Source organism: Pogoniulus pusillus, chromosome 27 (genome assembly GCF_015220805.1).
Source record: "Pogoniulus pusillus isolate bPogPus1 chromosome 27, bPogPus1.pri, whole genome shotgun sequence".
Taxonomy (NCBI): Eukaryota; Metazoa; Chordata; class Aves; order Piciformes; family Lybiidae; genus Pogoniulus; species Pogoniulus pusillus.
Genome location: NC_087290.1, coordinates 9,323,254 through 9,341,346, shown reverse-complemented (window position 1 = coordinate 9,341,346; position 18,093 = coordinate 9,323,254). Strand labels below are relative to the sequence as shown.

Below are 18,093 nucleotides of genomic sequence, written 5' to 3'. Positions count from 1 at the left end.
CCCTCCCCCACCATGTCCCCCCCCAATAAGTGGCTGCAGATGATTGATTTCACACAGTATTAATCCTTCCTTTCCTTCATGCTCACCCCTTGTTGATAATACCAACATCTCTGCTTGGAAATTCATTATCCTGCCCTGCCTATTAGTGGAGATAAGGAAGAGTTTTGGAAGAGATGCTGGCCAAAACAGCAGCTATGAGCAGCTGTGATTGCAGAGAGCTTGGGGTGATGTTTTGCAGAGTAACCTCATTTGGGCAGCCAGAAACTCTATTTGCTCTGTGCTAATGAAAGCAGCAACGGCATAACCTGCTTTATCATATGACTTCTTGCATGGACCTGCTGAATTTAGTTCTAATTGCAGTTCAATTTGCAGTGATAAACAGCTTAATAAGGCAGAATGGGCTTGGCTGCTGCTCTTTATGGCTGCCTGCAGCTTAGGGGACTGTTACATGAGGCTGCATCTTATGGAAGCACAACTTGGACCTTCAGATGCTGCTTGCTCGACTCTTAGCTGCTGTTGTGCTGCATTGTTTGACAGGCAGCAGGAAGGGAATGAGGAGTTGGTTTCTGGCACTAGGGAAGGGTATGCTGGGGTACAGCTCCCAAATGCCTTACATTGTATTTTTTCCCTTTTCACTAGGGGAATAAAAGTGTTGCTTGGGTAGTGCTGGGCTGGGGAAGGCAGCAATGAGCTCTCGGTTTGGGCTGGGTTTTGAGTGGAAGGGACATTTCTGTGGTAGTTGCTTGCAAAGGGGACCCAGCTTGAGGAAAGCATTGAGCACAGCAGGGCTGACTCTGCCTTGGCTGTCACCTGGCTTGGTGTTTCTCCAAAATAGTTGAGTTCTCTTTGTCTTTCTTGGCTGTGGCTGGGAATTTTCCATTGCTGCTGCCATGGAAGGAAGATCTCATGGGCTTCTGCTGGACTTCTTGGATGTGATTTTCTAATTCCCTTGAAGGTTTGTTGTTGTTGCTGTACTTCTCTGTGTGTATTTTGGTGTTTGTTTGGTTTGGGCTTTTGTTTTCCTTTTTTGTTTTTATCACTCTGCCTTTCTTTTCATTACTGCACTTGCAGAAGCCTCCTCACGTGGAGGCTGAACACAGCTAGCTGGTGGCAGGAAGCTTTCCCCCTAGTGGGTGAGCCATCCCTAAGGATTAATGATTGGTTTGGCTTTCCCTTGGCCTCCTAAAGCTGGAAACAAATCAGATGAATTGCAGGAAGGTCATGGGAGACAGCAAAGTGACTCTTGATTTTCTGTTCAGCTCCCAAATGATCTCTTCTCTGCAGTTCTTAGCCCTGCCTGGCAAAGATGTGCTCAGTAAGGGGCACAGATTGGTGAAGCAGACTAAGGAGCAGCAGCTCAGGTTCCAGGGAGATGCCTAAGGTCAGGGTCAGCAGCTTCCTCCCTGGTGCCTCAAGGATGTAAAGATGTTCTCCTTCCACCACAAGTGTGGGACACACAAACCTTCCCCAGCCATCTTAGCATGGTGCAGGGTTTAGAGTGCTTGCTGGAGGAACACAACTGCAGCCTGCAGCATAAAGCCTTTGGCTTCTCTGGCTCAGAACTAGAGCAATTATTAAGGGTGGAAAGGCCCTCCAGGATCTGAGTGCATACATCAACCCAACGCCACCATGCCCACTAATCCATGTCCCCAGCTGCCATGTCCTTACGTATTTTGAACACTTCCAGGAATGGAGACTCCACCACAGGCTCACAGGATGTCAGGGTTGGAAGTGACCCAAAGACCCTGCCAGAGCAGGACCATACAATCAGGTCACAGAAGAACACATCCAGACAGGCCTTGAAAATCTCCGGAGGAGACTCCACAACCTCTCTGGGGAGCCTGTTCGGTGCTCTGTGACCCTTACAGTAAAGAGGTTCCCCCTTGTGTTGAGGTGGAGCCTCCTGTGCTGCAGCTTCCATCCATTGCTCCTTGTCCTATCACCTCCCTGGGCAGCCTGTTCCAATGCCTGACCACTCTTGCAGGAAAGAAATTTTTCCTAATCTCCAACCCAAACCTCCCCTGGTGCAACTTGAGGCCATTTCCTCTTGTCCTGTTGCTGCTTACTTGAGAGTAGAGACCAACATCCATCTCACTCCAACCTCCTTTCAGGCACCTGTAGAGAGCAACAAAGTCTTCCTTCAGCCTCCTCTGCTCCACATTAGAATACCTCCCTTTTAAACCTATATACCCAACCTATGGAGAGCTGCTCTTGATATCCAGGTAAAGATCCCTTGGGAAAAAGGAACATGCTGGAAAATCCCCCAAGTGATTGGAGCCAGATGCTGGGCATTTGCTCCAGAGCTCTTGGTTGGTGATTTGCTGCTGACAGCATAGACTGGCATTGTGTTATTAAACTGCAGATGAGCTCAGTGCTTGGCCTTGGACAAGTTTCAGCCTTGAGTGGCTTTAAAATATGACATGTGGTGGAAAAGAGACAATGCTGGTGTGGCAGAGAGATTTAGGGAGCAGCTGAGAAAGACATCTGTGCATAAAAAAATGTGTACCAGGAGGGAGGAGGGAAGACTTCATGAGAAAAATGCAAGCTCTCCCAGGAGGGAGGAGGAGAAAGTCTCTGATTTATTGGTTCTGCATTTTCATTTTAGCTTAAGAGAAAACTGTCAGAGTTTTGAGATGCCTGAAGAAAAGTGGCAAGATGCTGAAGCCTGGTTTGATCCTCAGACAGCCCAGTGTGTCAGGAGCTTTGTGTGGGGGATAACTTCTACCAAGCCTGGTTTGATCCTCAGAGAACCCAGTGTGTCAGGAGCTCTGTGTGGGGGATAACTTCTACCAAGCCTGGTTTGATCCTCAGGCAGCCCAGTGTGTCAGGAGCTCTGTGTGGGGGATAACTTCTACCAAGCCTGGTTTGATCCCCAGACAGCCCAGTGTGTCAGGAGCTCTGTGTGGGGGATAACTTCTACCAAGCCTGGTTTGATCCCCAGACAGCCCAGTGTGTCAGGAGCTCTGTGGGGGGGATAACTTCTACCAAGCCCCAAAGTCAGCTCCTTTGGTGGTGTGGAGCTTGCCAGTGAAGCCATGTGACTGTGGGCCAAATCCAGCTCTTACCTGATGTTTGCCCAATCCTAATACTGAGCTCCACCAGAGTGGGAGGTAACACACTACTGCTGGGAAGGCTGTTTCTCCTTCTCTAGAGACTTCCAAAACCCACTTGGATGTGTTTCTGAGTGGCCTGCCCTAGGTGATCCTGCTTTGGCAGGGAGGATGGATTAGATTTCCTCCAGAGGTCCCTTCCAACCCCTACCATCCTATAGAATCACAGAATTGTCAGGGCTAGAAGGGACCACAAGGATCATCCAGCTCCAACCCACCTGCTGTGGGCAGGGACACCTCACACTAGATCAGGCTGCTCAGAGCCTTATCTAGCCTGGCATTAAAAACCTCCTGGGATAAGGCTTCCACCACCGATGTGGGCAACCTGTTCCTGTGTGGTGAAGAACTTCTTCCTAACATTCAACATGAATCTACCCACTTCTAGTTTTGCTCCTTTTGCCCTAGTTCTTTGACTATCTCACATCCTAAAAAATCCCTCACCACCTCTCCTGTAGTTGCCCTTAAGGTATGATTCTCTCCCTGAACGAGTGAGCTTCCTTTAGGGTTCTCCCTGCTCTACATCAGTTGCCCTATTCCTATTCTTCTTTTTTTTTTTGCCTTGCAAAGGAGCTCCTGAACCTCCCCATTTCTGCACAGTCACCCAGGGATCCACCTGGTGCCAAAATAAATGATGATGATGAGGAGGAGGATGGTCTTCAACAAAGGAATTGATTGAAGCCAACCACGCTGGAGCAGCTTTGGTGGGCTGGTTTGGCCATCACGGTGCTGTTCCTGGGGAGCACAGTGCACACCCTCATCTTCACTCCCAGTCTCAATGCTGAGATTAATTCCTGAGTGGGTTGGTTTGTTTTTAAGTGCTGACTTGGCAGCAGCCATGGGATAGATCACAGATTGGTTCAGCCTCTTCATTTTCCTACCCAGGCATGTTTGTGGTCAGTGGCTGCATTGGCCAGTTGAGTTTTGTGGCTGCTTGGGTTTGTTGGTTTGGGGCTTTTTCAGTGCTCCCAGTCTCACACTGCCTCAGCCTTTTGCTTTTAATTAACCAAGCAGCCCTTTAGCAAAGGTGGACTTAGGCAGTGCTGTGGTGATGCCCCTAAAAACAGCACAGAAACCAGAACGCTGCCTTGCCACCTGCTTGTGGTCTGAGCTGTAGCTGCAGGCAATGCCAGATGCCTCTGGCTGCTACAGGCAGTGTCTGGAGGCAGAATGGACTCATTATTTTTTTTTCTGAGTGAAGATGACCATTTTCAGCCCATCTGAAGCCACAGAGCATCAGCACCTACAACCAAAGTGCCTTCATATGGTGTTGATGGGGTTCCAGAGCATCTCTGAGCTCGGGACAGGTTGCACAGCGTATTTCAGGGCACCAAGGTGTCACTGGCTTGGATTTGCTGGCTGCAAACACAGGGAGCAGGAGAAAGGGAACTTTTTAATGGAAATTGTTGGAAGTTGTCTGTGTGGTTGTCAACTACCTGAAGAGAGGCTGTAGCCAGGTGGGGTTGGTCTCTTCTCCAGCAACAGAACAAGGGGACACAGTCTGAAGTTGTGCTGGTGGAGGTCTAGGCTGGATGTTAGGAGGAAGTTCTTCACAGAGAGAGTGATTGGCATTGGAATGGGCTGCCCAGGGAGGTGGTGGAGTCACCATCCATGGAGGTGTTGAAGAGAAGCCTGGCTGAGGCACTTAGTGCCATGGTCTAGTTGACTGGCTAGGGCTGGGTGCTAGGTTGGACTGGATGATCTTGGAGGTCTCTTCCAACCTTGTTGATTCTATGATTCTAATAAGGAGCTGCAAACTGGGACCTTGGAGCAGCTGAGCCTGGGGACGCTGGCCAGGGCAAGGCTGTTTCAGGGTGTTCCAAGATTTCATCCTTGACTGATTTTTTTTTGGGGGGGCATGATTCTTCCTTTGTGCTGTGTTTTGGTTCAAGAAGCAGAAGTAGAGACCCAGATCTGAATCAGCTCACCAGCTTACAAACCCAACTCCCATGGCCAGGGAGGGTTTGAAGGACCAGAGGTTGTGACTTCCTACAGAAGTGTTTGCACTGGGGTCAGTTCTGCCTTAGCAAGTTACATCTTCACTGTTCAGTGGTAGCTGTCAAACAGCCACTTCCACGTTGCCCTGGGAGGGTAGAGGCTCTATCTTGCCAAAATGAGCAGCAGGGCAGCAGGCAGGTCTCAGTGTGGAGATCTGAGTCTTGTGGAGGTCATCTGGAAAGTAAATGCCGTGGGGTAGATGTGATGGTGTCTGCTGTGAGGGCATTGCCCAAAGGAGAGATGACTGCAGAAGGGTTCTTGGCTCTTCCTTTTGCTAGATCCCACCCATACCAAGCAGAGGAGGCTGTTTCTGGCCTTTACTCTTCAAAAGTGAAAGCAGAGTTTTGAAGAGAAATGCAGGCTTCTTATTCCTGTCCAAAATAAAAGGAAAGGGGCTTGCTCAAACTCACCCAGTAAAGCAGAGCTGGGAAATGAGCCAGCTTTCCTGAAGCTCTGATGAGGCACATCTCCTTGATGGACTGGCTCTGGCCATGCTGTGGAGCGGCTGAGGGACCCTGCTGCAATGTGCATTCAGCTGACAGAAGTGGTGTCCTGTCCCCTGCTGCTGAGGAATAAAGCATGGCAGAGGAAGAATATCTGCTGCTGGAGGAGAGCACTCGACCCAGCCCTTCCCCTCCTCGGCCCTGTGTGCTAATGCATTTCAGAGTCCTGAGTTCCCTGCCAACATTCCTCATGTTATTATGTCTAAGGATTGCAAACCCTAGAAAATAGTCTTGGAGAGGACCTGTGGAGGTCTGAACCCTCCCTAGGGCAGAATCAGCTCGGTCTGATCTGCTGCTGACACATCTTTGTCCAGTCTCCAGCGGCAGAGCCCCCCACTCCTTCACTAGGCAGTCCAGTTCAGCACATTGCTCTTCCCAGCTCCCCCCTTCCCTCCCCAGTTTATCCTCCTGTTTCCACTGCTGCAATTTTAGGCTCGTTCCTTCCTCCCTGTGCACAGCAGACCCCAAGCACGTCTATGCTATATTTAGTCTCCAGTTGCAGTTTCGTGCTGATCAGGCTGTCCTGTCCTCCAGAATCATCTTTGACTCTTTGCTCAGTAGTAGATTTATGGCTTGTGTGTGGCAGGAGGGTGTTCACCCTGCAGCCCTCACACCCCTTGGTGGAGCAGATGAAGCACAGGAGTGCAGCTTTCCCTAGGGTGATGTGGTCATGCTTGTGTTGAGTGCTGGTGGGGGATCACTTTCAGAGAATCATAGGTTGGAACAGCCCTTAAGGATCACCAAACCCAACCCATATCCCTTACTCTTACAAGGTGCACCCTACAGCATAGCCCCAAGCACCAGGACAAGGGGCTGTGGGTGGGAGTTAAGGCATAGGAGGTTCCATGTGAACCTGAGGAAGAATTTTTTTTCCCTGTGGGTGCAAGAGCCCAGGACCAGGCTGCCCAAGGAGGTTGTGGAGTCTTCCTCTCTGGAGATACTGAAGAACCATCTGGATGCATTTTGGTGTGGTCTGCTCTAGGTAATCCTGCTCTGGCAGGGGGGTTGCACCAGATGATCTTTTGAGGTCCCTTCCAGCCCCTGACATTCTATGATTCTAAGCCCCACATCCAAACAGCTTTTAAACACATCCAGAGCCAGTGACCCATCCACCTCCCCAGGCAGTCCATTCCCATGCCTGACCACTCTTCCTTCTCGTCTCCTCCATGAGGACCACCGTGTAGGCTAATTTCAAGATCCACACTGCCATCAGCTCTTGGATCACATCTGATATTGGGTTTTTCTCCCCCCTGTTTTCTGCAGGACCTAGGAATGGAGTCGACCTCTCTGGACGATGTGCTCTATCGCTACGCCAGCTTTCGAAACCTGGTGGATCCAATCACTCACGACCTGATCATCAGCCTGGCGAGGTACATCCACTGCCCCAAGCCGGTAGGTACCGTGGGCTGCTCTCACTGCTCCTCCACAACTGCTCTCCTGGGACAGTGGAACTTCTCTTGGAGTGCCAGGGGGAAAAGCCTCCTGGCTCCTGCTCTGCTTGCGTGTCTTTGGTTGTCCTGGTCCAGTGATTTGATTGCACAGTCTCAGGCTTTCCAGCTGGCCAAGTGACACTCATGTAGTGGTGGAACTTTGGGGGTCAGCACTTTGGTTTAGAACTATTTCTGCCTGCTGCCACGTTGTGTTTCTGTGTCGAAGGCCTCGCCCCAGTGGGAACTCTTTCTGCCTCGCAAGGATGACAAACCATTTCCCACCTCTGCATGGCATTCATCCTGACCCCAGATGACAAGAGAGAGTCCTTGGCTGTGCCTTCAAGGCTGGGTTTCCAAAACAGTGCAGCCTCCGTGGGCTGCTGTTTGGGCTCTGGCAGGAGCAGATTTCTCTGTGAGCACTGCCCCATGGTGGCTGCAGCAGCAGCATCAGAAGGGCTTTTGAAATCCCAGGCTGGCTTCCTCCCTTCCATGGGAAATATGATTTTTGTGTGGTGGCCTCTAGAACTTTGCTTAAAGTTTCTTTTCCCAGGCTTGCTTTTAAATAAGGAATATTGTTGGGATCAGATTCACAGAGCAGCACAGGCTTAGAAAGGTGTGAAACGTCTGAGCTCTCAGACCACCCTGGGGAAGGAGGAAGAGGAATAAGAGGGAAGACTAAAAGTTACCAGACAGCCTTTGTGGGAGATGTAGGTGGCATGAGAACTCGGTGGGGTTTTGATCTCTTAGGACTCCTGTGATACAGGAGGACTACCTGTTCCCTGCTTGTGCTGGGAGGGTGGCACAGCTCTGCTAAATGGGTGTGATGTGCTCTGACACTGCAGACGTGGACATGTCAGGCACTGAAGATGAATTGGCTGCAAACGTTTCAGATCAGCACCTTTCAGAGGTGCTAAAGCTTTCTTCTGCAAAGCACTGTGCAGGCTGAGCAGGAGCTGTAGTTGGTGATGCTCCCTCACTCCTCTTGACAGTCCCTGGAATGGGCTTCCTCAGAAGGAGACATTTCTGTCCATGTTTCATCCTGTCTGCTGTGTGGCTGGGGAGCTGAGGGCTCATCTATTGTGGTTGTTTTTTTCTTCCCCCCTGCATGATGCTTGTCAGGAGTTAAAGTTACTCTTAAAATAAATGGTGTGAATGGTAGGAAGAGGCTGAGTGATATTTTCCAGTAAGCCCAAAGGAGGGTTTGTCAAGGCTTTCTGGTGGGATGTCTTCCTTGTAACAGCTTCCCTGGCAGTGTGGGAGTTGTGTGGTTTCCCTGAACTTGCTGTCTGGAACCAATAATCTACCTTTGAGCTCAAAGGAAGCCCTTCCACTCCCATAACCTGTGTTTGCCTCTGGTCAGTGCTTGCAGATGTGACAGAGCTTTGTTTAAGGACCACCAAGAACCACCACCTCCCAGCACTCTCCTTCTCGTCCTCCAAACCTTTCCCATGCTTTTTTGTCCTAGGGGAAGAGCTGCCTGGAGCAGTGCTATGGCATCAGTTGGCCTGGTTTGTTGCAGCATGTAGGACTTGGTGCATTGACATAACCTGGAGTGAGGGAGAGAGGTGCAAATGCCCCAGGCATATGTCCTTGCATTTTGTTGGATGGAGGGTTGGTTAGTTGGGGTTTTTTTTTCCCCTCCTGAGGGCAGCAATGTCAGAGCAAGCTCATCTGTTTTCCTTTTTGCTGCTGAACTGCAAGGTGTTTCCCTGTCATGACTCCTTTTGATTTGCATGTGATGTTTTGAAGCACTTGGAGGAAAGGAGCTGTCTGTAGGTGTGATGGGATAGGAGTTTAAACTGGAGCCCAGAGGCATCACTCTCCTGTACTTGCTGCTAGTGATAGGTCTTTAATTTCCTCTCAGAGTGTCTGAAGGGATAGAGACGTTCACTGCCACTTCTCATGGATGTGTTAGCTAATAGTCTCCAGCAGTATGTGGAAATGAGGCCAGCTGTGGCTCTGAAATACTGAAAAGTTTCTTTAATTTGGCTGAAGAATGCTGCAGAGGTGCTTGGGCTGTGTCTGCTGGGGCTATGCTGCGAGCCTGGCTCTGGAAGTGCTTCACCAAACTCCACAGCCAATAAACTGTGTGGTGGAGGGTGGAACAGACAGACATTGCTTAGGGACACCAGGGATCCAAATCTCCATCTGTGGACCAAGGGTGGAACACAGAATCACAGAAGGCATGGGGCTGGAAGTGACCTCAAAAGCTCATCCAGTCCTGCCAGAGCAGGATCACCTAGAGCAGATTGCACAGGAATGCATCCAGGTGGGTCTTGAATATCTCCAGGGAGGGAGGCTCCACTACCCCTCTGATGTCCCACATCCTACAGCTTGAGCTCAAGGTAGAGACACATCCTTGTGCTGCATAGCTAAAACCACACAAGGACACCAGCACATCCTTTTCCTTTTTCTCCAGGAGGGCAAACTCCTTCCCTCTCTGCTCCCCCATGGGGCAACGAGATGGGAAACTGGAGAAACCCATTCTGAGGGGCGCGGTGCCAGGCAGAGAGGCCCTGCTTCCCTGCTGAGGTTACCCTTTCCCAAAGCGTTGTGACTAAGCTGGTTTCTCCTCCACATTTTGCCCTGGGACTCTGTCAGAGTGAGCCTTGGCCAAGCCTGTGCTCTGCACTGCTCAGGAAAACAGCCCAAGGCTGTGCAGGCAGCCCTGAGCCTGCGCTCGCGTGTCCGCCTGCACGTTCCTCTGGCACCAGACCCTGGCAAAGAAGTTGGTGCCAGTGTAAGCACAGAGATGCAAACTCCTCCTACAGAATCATGGACTTCTAGCAAACCGTGGTGGTAAAACTTAGAAGCCTCCCCCAGGCAAAATGAATCTAAGATGAGTCCAAGCCTTCACGCAGCACTGCCAGGTCACTGCTGAACTGTGTCCCTCAGCACCACATCTGCAGGGCTTTTAAACTGCTCCACGCATGGGACTCTACCACTGCTCTGGGCAGCATGTTCCAGGGTTTGACAACCCTTCTAGGGAAGAAATTGTTCCTAAAGTCCAACCTAAACCCCCCCTTGGTGCAACTCGAGGCCGTTTCCTCTTGTCCTATTGCTGCAGCATGCAATAAATCAAATCCAGCCCATGCAGCACTGATGCTCTTCTTCTGCATGAGATGCTGCTCATTGGACACATTAGGCTCCCCCTCCTTCCTTTGCACAGCTTGAGGTTGGCACCACACACTGCAGATGCTGTGGTGTTGGAGCAAGGGATGGCATCTCTGGGCCACTGGTCCTGCCCGAGGCTGCTGTGGCAAATGCTGGCAGGTGGCAAGCATTCCCCGAGGGCGGTGGCAGCTGTGCTACTGCAGCAAAGAGAATGCCACCCTGCTCTGCTGTGCTCAGTCAGGGAACCTTGGGAGTGCACAGGCAGTTGCTAAGCCCTGGAGCATCCCTGGGAGATTGATGGGTGTTGCCTTGGAGAGGAAAGCAGGGAGCATACAGGTGACAAGGCCAACAACAGCAGGTCTGTGCTGCAGCTCCTGGTCCGTGACTTAGCCTTGATTAGGGTCTGATGCCACCAGCTGTGCTTTAAACTCTCTTGGGTTGTTTTGACAGTTCAGGGTGCTGAGTGAAAGGTAATTTCAGCCCAGTGTTCAGTGGTGCTTTTCTGAGATGCTGTTTTCCTTTGTGCCTCTGAACCTGCATGTCTTAGTAACCTGGATTATTTTCCAGCATCCAGTCCTCTATCCCCTCAGACCACTTTCCCTCCCTGCTATTTCTTTGGCAGAGACTTGGCAGTGATGTACTGGAGCAGGAGAAAGCTCAGGTCCAGAAGCTCTGGCTCTTGCTCTGCCTGCTGAAGCTCTTGCCCTTGCATGGCACGAGTATGCATGACTACACAGGCTGAGAGCGCTCTGAACTTGCCCACGTCCATATGGAGGTGGGACAGATGGGGCTGAAGAATGGGACTGACTTGGACTCTTGTGCCTGTTAACCTGTTCTATCAAATATGTGTCTCAGAGGTTGTGTGGTCTCATTCTCCTCCTTCCTCCCAGAGAAAGCACTTCCTTGACTTTCTGTACATTGCTTTTTTTCATTCCATCTCTATTTATATCACCCTTAGCTTAAAGGTGACCCTTTGGTCCCTCCTCTGAGCTAAAATTAAAAGTTGAATCGTTTTTTCAAGCTCTGGGTAAGCACATCCTGGTCTGTGTGGTCAGGAAAAAAAGTTGTCTTGGGCTCTTGAACATGGCTGTGGCTCAGCTCACTTGAGAGGATTCTTATTCCAGCGAGGAAATTCAAACCAGCAGCAAGGCAAATTAATTAGCTTGTGCTGGAGGTGCTTGGAGTGCTTCAAAGGAGCCCCAGTGTGGAAGCTGTTTGGGTGAGTTTTGGTATGGGACTCAGAGTATGTCATGCATAGGCTGGTTTGGGTCCCTCCAGACACCACTGAGATCCCAACTTTTCACCCCAGGCCTTTGTGCTCAGAAGGCTTTTGCTTAAGGGGCCAAATAAAACTCTTTTCCAGATCATGTGGAAGAGAGAGTCTGGATTTGGTCCTATCCCCACTTACAAATATATGTCCATCACAGGAAGGACATAAAACTGTTGGAGTGAGTCTGGAGGAGGACTCATGGAATCATAGAATCAGTCAGGGTTGGAAGGGACCACAAGGATCATCTAGTTCCAACCCCCCTGCCATGCCCAGGGTCACCTCACACCAGATCAGACTGTCTAGAGCTTCATCCAGCCTGGCCTTAAACACCTCCAGGGATGAGGCTTCCACCACCTCCCTGGGCAACCAATTCCAGGGTCTCATCACCTTCGTGGTGAAGAACTTCCTAACACCCAGTCTGAATCTCCCCTTTTCTAGCTTTGTTCCATTCCTTCCAGTCCTATCACTACCTGACAGCCTAATAGGTCCCTCCCCAACTTTCTTGTCGGCCCTGATAAGATACTGAAGGGTCAAAATAAGATCACCTTGGAGTCTTCTCAACTCCCTCAGTCTCTCTATAGGATGATCCAAGGGCTGGAGCACCTCTGCTACGAGGACAGGCTGAGGGAGCTGGGGTTGTACAGCCTGAAGAAGAGAGGACTCCAGGGGGACCTTAGAGCTGCCTTCCAGTACCTGAAGGGATCCTCCAGGAAGGCTGCAGAGGGACTTTTCATAAGGGTGTCTAGCAGTAGGGTAAGGGTGAATGGTTTGAAGTTGAGGGAGAGTAAATTTAGACTGGATCTTAGGGAGGAGTTCTTCAGTACAAGGATGGTGGGACTCTGAAATAGATTGTCAGAGAAGTTGTTGATGCCTACTCCATGGAGGTGTATAAGGACAGATTGGATGGGGCTTGGGCAACCAGGTCTAGTGGAGAGGTGCCCCTGCCTGTGGCAGGAGGGGTCAGAGTGGATGACCTCCTGAGGTCCCTTCCAACCTTGGCCATTCTGTGATTCTGTGAATATAGCCCAACTGAATCTGGTTGTCACAAGTAGCCTTCCCTCGAGGGCTGTGAAGTGCCTGGAGCACAACCATGCCCCATCTCCAGAAGCCCTGATGGGCTTGTGCAGGAGCAACCACCCAGCCCTGGCTGCGTCTCGCTGGGCTGCTGCCTGCTGGGGAAGCTCTCAGAGCTACTGAATGCTGCCATTGCATGTGAGCCTTGTGTTGAGTGGTGGCTGTAGGTGTTGCATTTAGTCTTTATCACCTTGTGCAGCTATTGGAATCCTTTGGGGTTTGTTATGGCCTTAGAAGAGGCAGTTTTGCTCTTCAGGAAACTCTTGTGCTGTGCAGCAGGTTTCCCAGTGTCAGCCCAAGGGGTGTTTGTGCAGGATCAAAGACATTTGAACAAGTGTTTTCTTCCCCATGGCCATGACCTTGGGATAGTCTTTTATCTTCCTGCCTCTCTCCACCCCCAGCCCTGTGGAAAGATGCCAGGCAAGCTCCTTGGAAAGTGGCTCAGCTCCAGGGACAGCCTGCAACCAGCTCTTTACAAACCATGGTGCCAGGGTAAGGAAGTAGTTGGTGCTGATGGTGCTCTGCTCCCTTGATGATGCCTGGGTGTCCAGGGTCATCCCATGAGAGGGGAGAGGGGGCTAAATGCTTTAGCAAAGCTGTGTGGTGTGGGTCAGAGCTGTTCTGATGCCCTGGATGGTTCTGCAGCCACTTAGATTTCCAGCAGGAGTTGTTCCAAGCAAAGGAGCTGCAAACACAGATGCGTAAGGAGCAAAGGGCCCCTTGTCAAAAATTCACAGCTCTTTCTGCCAGCAGCAGTATCTGGCCATAAACTATTGGAAAATTAAACTGTTGGGTGATTTTTTTTTTCCACAGACCTAAACCACATGTATGGATGACTGATGACCATGATAGGGGAGTGAGTCAGGCTTCCCTCTGCTTTGGGAACTGTTTGACACAGGATAAAAGCTAAGCGTAGCTGAGGGACAGGAGAAAGTGAAGCCTTGGGCACAGGCTGCCCTTATCTCTTGTGACTGTGAGGTGTTTAATTGCAGCAGCTCTTGCTGTCCTGGGCTCCACCAGCCCCTGAAGGCTGAAGTAAACTCAAAGTGAGGTTTTGGCTTTGCAGATCCCCATCCTGCTGCTTTCTGTGGAGAAAAGCTTTTCTGCCAGTTGGTGGTTGTGGAAGGGCTGGCAGAGCAGCTCAGCAAAACCCAGTCCCAAAGGCCAGCTTTGCCTGCCCATTCTTTCTGCAATCTCTTGGGCTGCAGCTCCACTGAGACAGGTGAACGATGCAACCCTGTTTCCATGTAGGGTGCTAGATACAGGCAGACATCTCAGCATGGAAGCTGGGTACAGCAGGTGCCATGGCCCCCAGCTTCCCCACCAAAATTCACAGGATCACAGAATGCAGGGCTTGGAAGAGACCCAAAGAATCCAACCTCCCTGCCAGAGCAGGACTATACAATCTAGCTCAGGTCACAGAGGAACACATCCAGACAGGCCTTCAAAGTCTCCAGAGAAGGAGACTCCACAACCTCTCTGGGGAGCCTGCTTCAGTGCTCTGTGACCTTTACAGTCAAAAAGTTCCCTCTTGTGCTGAGCTGGAACCTCCTGTGCCACAGCTTACATCCATTGCTCCTTGTCCTATCCCAGGTAGCAAGTGAGCAGAGCCTGTCCCCCCTCTCCTGACCCCCAGCCCTCAGACGTTTACAAACATTTAATAGATCCCCTCTCAGTCTTTTCCAGACTAAACAGACCCAGGTCCCTCAGCCTCTCCTCATCAGGCAGTGCTCCAGTATCCTCATCATCCTCATAGCCCTCCACTGGACTCTCTCCAGCAGATCCCTGCTCCTCTTAAACTGGGGAGCCCAACACTGAATGTAGCACTCAAGATGAGGTCTCACCAGGGCAGAGTAGAAGTGGAGGAGAACCTTCCTGAACTCTTCTTAATGCACCTCAGGATCCCATTGGCCTTCTTGACCACAAGGGCACATTGCTGTCCCATGGATGTTCTCCACCAGCACCCACAGGTCCCTTCTGCACAGGGCTGCTCTCCAGCAGATCACCTCCCAGCCTGTACTGGTGCAGTTTATTCTTCCTCCCCAGGTGCAGGATTCTTCTCTTGTCCTTGTTACATCTCATTTGCTTCCTCTGTGCCCAGCTCTCAGTCTGTCCAGGTCTTGCTAGATAGCTGCACAGCCTCCAGCTGTATCACAGTGTTTCAAGATACATGATGACAGCAATGAATTAGGGCAAGCATTCTAAGTAGCTGGAGAGGTGATGTGGTGGCACTGGAAGCAAAATGGATTTTGCCCAGGTAGGTCTGGAGAGATGAAGATCTATTTTCTTATTCCCTTCTGTGTCACTTCAGAAACATAGCTTTAGCTGCAGCCCTGGCTCAGGTATCTTTCCCTGCATGAGATGAAAACTGCTCAGGTTTGTTGTATGGGTTTGACTGTGTGAATTATCCCTCACAAAACCAAGGCAGGATAGAAAGAAAATGTGGTTATTGTGACCTGGATGAAAGAATCTATTCCTAACCCTTCTTCATCCCAATCTATTCCTAACCCTTCTTCATCCCCAAGGGCTAAGGAGTTAATTTACAGATGATGCTGGGGGGTTGTGCCCTGCATTTTTAAGATGTTTTATCCCTGATGGAAGCTTAAATGAACATTTTTTGCCTCTCATTCACTACCCCATGTGCTGTGACCTGTGACTGAAACTCTACTGATAGACTGGTTTTGTGCAGGATGAGTTGAACTGGGATGCTGTGACCAGCAGCTCGGTGCCTTTATCCCCAAACCAAGCAGATAATCCAGATCCTCCTCCACCACAGATGCTATTGTTTGATCTTGAATTCCAATCCTCACTCAAAGTTTCCAACATCAGACTCATTTTTACAGCAGAAGTCATAGGTGTGAAGTGGTGACACACTGAGGGATGCGTGGGCCCTGTCTGTCAGGTGAGCTTGTCAGCCTTGAGCAGCTTCTTACCTTTCCCTTCTGCTCTTAGTTGTGGAAGTAGAACACATCTCCCACATCTTGCAAAGCTTTTGGAGTCCAGATGTGAAGTGCTACAAGAGCACTATGCATTGTTTGTTCTTTGCTGTGAGAAACATCATAAAAAGGAAGCTGATTTATGAATGGGAACCTTCTAAACCCCCAAATACCTGATATAAGAGCAAAGGGGGATGCTGAGGATTCAGCTAAGTCAATTGTGTTCTCTATTCATGGCTCCTTTATTCTGCTGGGCTTGCTCCAAGTGTGAAGATCACTCTTTATGGGTGTTGGAGACATCTGCAATACATTAAAATACCCTGCAGTGTGAAACAGGCTGCAAAGCTCAGACCTCACTAATGACAGCTCTGGTTCTTTCCTGACTTTAGTGTGTCCTGCTCTCTGCTCATCTCTTTTTTTTTGCAGCAAGAGAGATGTTTGCTAAAGTCCCCCTGGCCCTGAGCTGAAGCTGAGCAGAGTGGCTCAGAAACAGGGGGAAAAGTGAAAATTGAGCTTTGCTTTGTTTTGTTTTGTAATGGTAAGGCTAAAAGGGAATGCTGGTGGGGTCTATGTGGGCTTTGATGGTTCCACTGCTGCCAGATTACTGGGCTTGTATGTGAAATGGGACTGCAGAGGGAGAGGCATAGAATGGTTTAGGTTGGAAAGGACCTCAAAGCTCATCCAGTTCCAATCCCCTGTGATAGGCAGGGACACCTCCCACTAGAACAGGTTGCTCAAGACCTCATCCAACCTGGCCTTGAACACCTCCAGGGAAGGAGCATCCACAGCCTCCCTGGACAATCTGTGCCAGTGTTTCAAAACCCTCACTGTAAAGAACTTCTTCCTAGTATCTAGTTTAAATCTCTCCTCTGGCAGTTTAAACCCATTACTCCTCATCCTGTCATTACAAGACTTTATCAATAGTCTCTCCACAGCCCTCCTGTAGCCACCTTCAGATACTGGAAGGCTTCTCTGGGGAGCCTGTTGCAGTGCCTTGTGACCCCCTACAGTAAAGAAGTTCCCCTTTGTGTTGAAGTGGAACCTCCTGTGCTGCATCTTACATCTACTGATGCTTGTCCTATCCCAGGCAGCAAGTGAGCAGAGCCTGTTGTCATCATCCCCTCCCCTGACCCCCAACCCTCAGATGTTTATAAACATCTGTTAGATCTCCTCTCAGTCTCCTTCAGACTGAACAGCCCCAGGTCCCTCAGCCTCTCCTCATCAGGCAGTGCTCCAGTCCCCTCATCATCCTCATAGCCCTCCGCTGGACCTTCTCCAGCAGATCCCTGCTCCTCTTAAACTGCAGAGCTGAAAACTCAAGATATGGTCTCAGCATCTTGTTTACTTTTTGGCTTTTTATCCCTCTCAGCCAACCAAGGAATGATACAGACTTCATCATTATTTTCTTCTTACAAGCAATCATCTGGTTTCTCCCATTAAAACATTCCAGTTAGCCTCAAACCAGCACCCCCTTTCTATCAGTCACAGAAATCGCCTTGCATTCTGAAGTGTCCATTTCTTCTGGGGCTGGACTAAGGCATGGCAGTGTGAGTCTTACTGCAGCGTGGAGGGATGAAGCAGTCGTTCTCACCTTCCCAGCTACAGAAGTGGTACTGTGTTTGTGGGGGGAGGTGGTCAGTGGGCAGAGAGTCTGCGATGTGAAAGTCTGCAGCACGCTGCAGCGCGGTTTGGGGTGCAAGAGGCTCTGCAAGCGCAGATGGTTGCTGGGTGAGCTGACTTCCAAAAAAGAGAGAGGGAAGGGGGAAAAAAAAGAAGTCCAATGTAGCCAAGGTGACTTCTGTCAAACTCTTATTTTTCTTAATCTCTTTGGGGTTGCTTAAACCCAGCCTCTGAGCAGCAGCTGGCAGAGCTGCCAGGCCTCTCGCCCAGCTCCCAGAACAATGAGATGACCTTTCCTAACCGCTGCGTAGCCATCTGCAAACCCTCCCTGCTGCTGCAGGGTGGATTTTCTTTGCCTTGGAGATGGCTTTTTGCCGTGCCTCCAAAATGTCAGGTGCCACACGAGCCAGCAACTGATGTGCACAGCTTCCCTCCTCCTGCCAAAGCTGCTGAGAGCGTCTTGGGTGGCAGCAGTTGGTGATGGGCATCACCGCACAGGTCAGAGCGGGAGCAGAAGGTTCAAGAAAGAACCAGTAGCAGGGAAAGATATCTCGTGGTGGCCTCATCTTTTCTCACAAGGCAGCAGCTGCCCAGCATGCTGTGATGAAGAAGGAAGAGCAAACTGAAGTTGCTGCATTGCTGAGCTGCTTCCCCTGGAGCTGCCAGGCATGTGGACCGGTGTGTGAACAGCACAGTATGCTGCCCAGTGCAGGCAAGAGCCTGCAGTCTGAAGGGGCTCTCCTGCTCTGCAGAGCTTGCTGCTGCTGCTGCCCAGGCTTTGTGTCACCTCAGTCTTGCCCCTGGCAGAAGAGTTTGCCTGTGCCCAGATGCCTCAGGTACCACATGGATGGGGACAGCCCAACTGAGCTGCCTGTGGGGTAAAAGCTGCTTCCTGTGGGCTTTGTCTCTGGTCACCCTGATTAACTTGGAACCTTTTCTAAGGACCCGTCTGTGAGTCATTGCACAGAAATCACAGAGTCCCAGCATGGCAGGGCTTGGGAGGGACCTCTAGAGATCATCCAGGCCAACCCCCTCACTAAC

The 18,093-nt window shown here is 50.5% G+C and overlaps 1 protein-coding gene across 3 annotated transcripts in view; it reads left to right on the top strand.

Annotated features, from left to right (window-relative positions):
* The window catches only part of LRRC75A (leucine rich repeat containing 75A), a 106,803-nt gene that overhangs the window by 46,505 nt on the left and 42,205 nt on the right, over positions 1 to 18,093 (top strand). For all 3 annotated transcript variants that reach the window (XM_064165983.1, XM_064165981.1, XM_064165982.1), the window contains one exon: positions 6,872 to 7,000. In XM_064165983.1, coding sequence (XP_064022053.1) covers positions 6,872 to 7,000 — 129 coding nt within the window. The remainder of the gene's footprint in view (positions 1 to 6,871; positions 7,001 to 18,093) is intronic.